Source organism: Octopus bimaculoides, chromosome 3, assembly GCF_001194135.2.
Source record: "Octopus bimaculoides isolate UCB-OBI-ISO-001 chromosome 3, ASM119413v2, whole genome shotgun sequence".
In the NCBI taxonomy this organism is placed as follows: domain Eukaryota; kingdom Metazoa; phylum Mollusca; class Cephalopoda; order Octopoda; family Octopodidae; genus Octopus; species Octopus bimaculoides.
Window position 1 is genome coordinate 146683644 of NC_068983.1, and position 2440 is coordinate 146686083.

Below are 2440 nucleotides of genomic sequence, written 5' to 3' on the forward strand. Positions count from 1 at the left end.
GCTTTTGAAGAGAAATGACATCTCAAAATTGAGGTGGAGGTATCTGGAACCTTTATGAAATCTATTTGATCACTATATGTATAAGTAGTATATTTTTACAATTTAATACATAGAATTTTCTCATTTGAGAAAGGTCAAGTAAATTATTTGACCATCTGACAACAGGTAGGTTGACAAAGAAAGTATCAATTTTAAAATATTTATATAAAATCATTTCTGAGTCAAAATGAATAAAATGACAACTGAATAACTTTTGTAGAATTTAGTCAAGACTTTTATGTGACACTGATCAGGTTGAATAAATATGTAAACTTCCTTCCTCACTTGTTAAGTAGTAATTTGAACATAACATTAATTGTTTACTAATAAAAAGCTAGGCTAAAGACTTTGTGAGGATAATTTCAGAAGACATTAAATAGGTTTTCATGTATAAAATTATATTTTAATTGTCTACTGAAAACCAAGTTGGAAACTGAGAATATTTTTTTGAATTTATGAAATTGCAATGTGATTGCAATATTGAATCAATTTACTTTCTGCCAATATATTGATAATACAAAAGCTCAGATATCATATTGTAAATCTATACAGATCAGTATTGCTTAATATGTATTGGATGATTTACAAGCCACAATAATTATCATGTTAATCTATTAGCTGACTGATTATATGGTTACAAATTTAAACCTTACTTCAGCTATTGTGTCGTGACCCTGATTGTCTCAGTTTGCCTGACAACAGATGCCACTCTGTTTTCAAACTAAGATGGGAATCCAGAACTGTAAAAGTTATTGCTGCAACAAAACAATCTTAACAATGCAAGTATGGAAAACTGGATTCAAAAATATAAGACAAAGTACAAGATGATATCAAAATGTTTCCGGACTAGAAATATTTAATAAAAAATATTCACAAAATATTCATCTCCTTCAAAAAAGTCACCTTGTACACCAATACATCAGTCCCAGCGTTCCTGCCACTTTTGGAATCCAACCTGGAAGTCGTTTTCAGTAAGTGAGTTAGGGACCCTCTGCAATTTGCTCTGCATCTTGACAATGGTGCTAAAACGACATCTTTTGAACTGCATTTTCATCTTGGAGAAGATATGGAAGTCTGCAGGTGTTAAATCTGGTTAATTGGGCAGGTGAAGAAGTGATACCATTTTGCTTTTGGTAAGAAACTCATGAATGAGGAGAGATAGGTGATAGGATACATTGTTGTAGGGAAGAATCTAATTCTTCGCATTCCACAGATCCATTTGCTTTTGCTGAAAGCCCTCCCTTGAATGAACTAAAACATCTCAGTAGAACTCTTGATTGGTGGTCTGGCCCTGGGGAATAAATTCCAGATGCACAATACCACAAAAAAGGCACAATGTAAAAAAGAAAAAAAATGAGGAGCATGCTCTTCATTAAGCTGTGGCTCTGTTGTGTGCCTGTGCTACTTGAAACATTGCATACAACCCATTGCCTCATCACCATAAGCTTACCAAAGCATGCTCAATGTCTCTGTAGCAGACTTAGCAAGTTCAATGTAATATTTCACGTTGGCCTTCGTTTCAACTTCCTGTCCATGACAAAAGTTGCAGACAACATGATTACAAAAACACAAATTTCACAACCTGTAAAGTAAACACTGCAATGTCACTCAACACACAGCATCATGAAGGTCAGTGCTAGCTTTCACTGTGCATGCAACTGTATGCTGCCATCTGTTGGTGCACTATAGAACTAATCTGGGAACTTTTTGATACCACTCGTAATTTGAATGAAATCAAGAATTTGAATTTAAAATGAAAATATTTTGAATCTTACATTTGCATGTTTCATTATGGACTTCAATAGCATTCAGGTATGCATATGTGTTTGATCGTGAATTAACATTTACTGTACCCTGAAAAATCAGCCCAAATGTTTTTGAATTTGGAAAATTCACACAAGCTGTAATGAATTCAGTGATATCATTGAAATTTGAAGACCACAATTCATTCTGTGAATGATTGGTATAAGTAATTAGTGCAAACTTTTTCATGTTTCCTCTTATTTGGTATTTGAAGGTGACACTAGAATTTTCCTTCACATCTGCTTGAGGTGACAGTACTTGAAATTTTGCATTTTCAGTATTTGTTCTTGAATAAATGTATAAGTATTTGTTTGAGTCTGTAAAATAAAGAAAATAAGCAAAATACATTAATATTGGTATGTGGTTTAAAATAAAGTTGTCAAAATAGCGACTAATCTAATGATAAATCCAAAATACATAGTAACGATAAGTTAATAATTTTCTAACTAACAAGGAACTTGTGGATCCATTGTTCATTTTCAGTTTCTGATTGCGAGAGGATGAAACTAAGTCACTTAACTTGGCGCTCTACCATTTTACCTTTCAACTGACTATGGATGTAGAGTAGACATTATGAAGGTAGAAAACATGTTTCTTG

General features: G+C 32.9%; 1 protein-coding gene across 1 annotated transcript in view; it reads right to left on the minus strand.

Annotated features, from left to right (window-relative positions):
- Nucleotides 1-1758: 1758 nt before the first annotated feature.
- LOC128247351 (MAM and LDL-receptor class A domain-containing protein 1-like) overlaps nt 1759-2440 on the minus strand; it is a 106005-nt gene continuing 105323 nt past the window's right edge. The window contains exon 13 of the mRNA XM_052966614.1: nt 1759-2159. Within this exon, the coding sequence (XP_052822574.1) occupies nt 1774-2159 (386 nt within the window). The 3' untranslated portion in view covers nt 1759-1773. The remainder of the gene's footprint in view (nt 2160-2440) is intronic.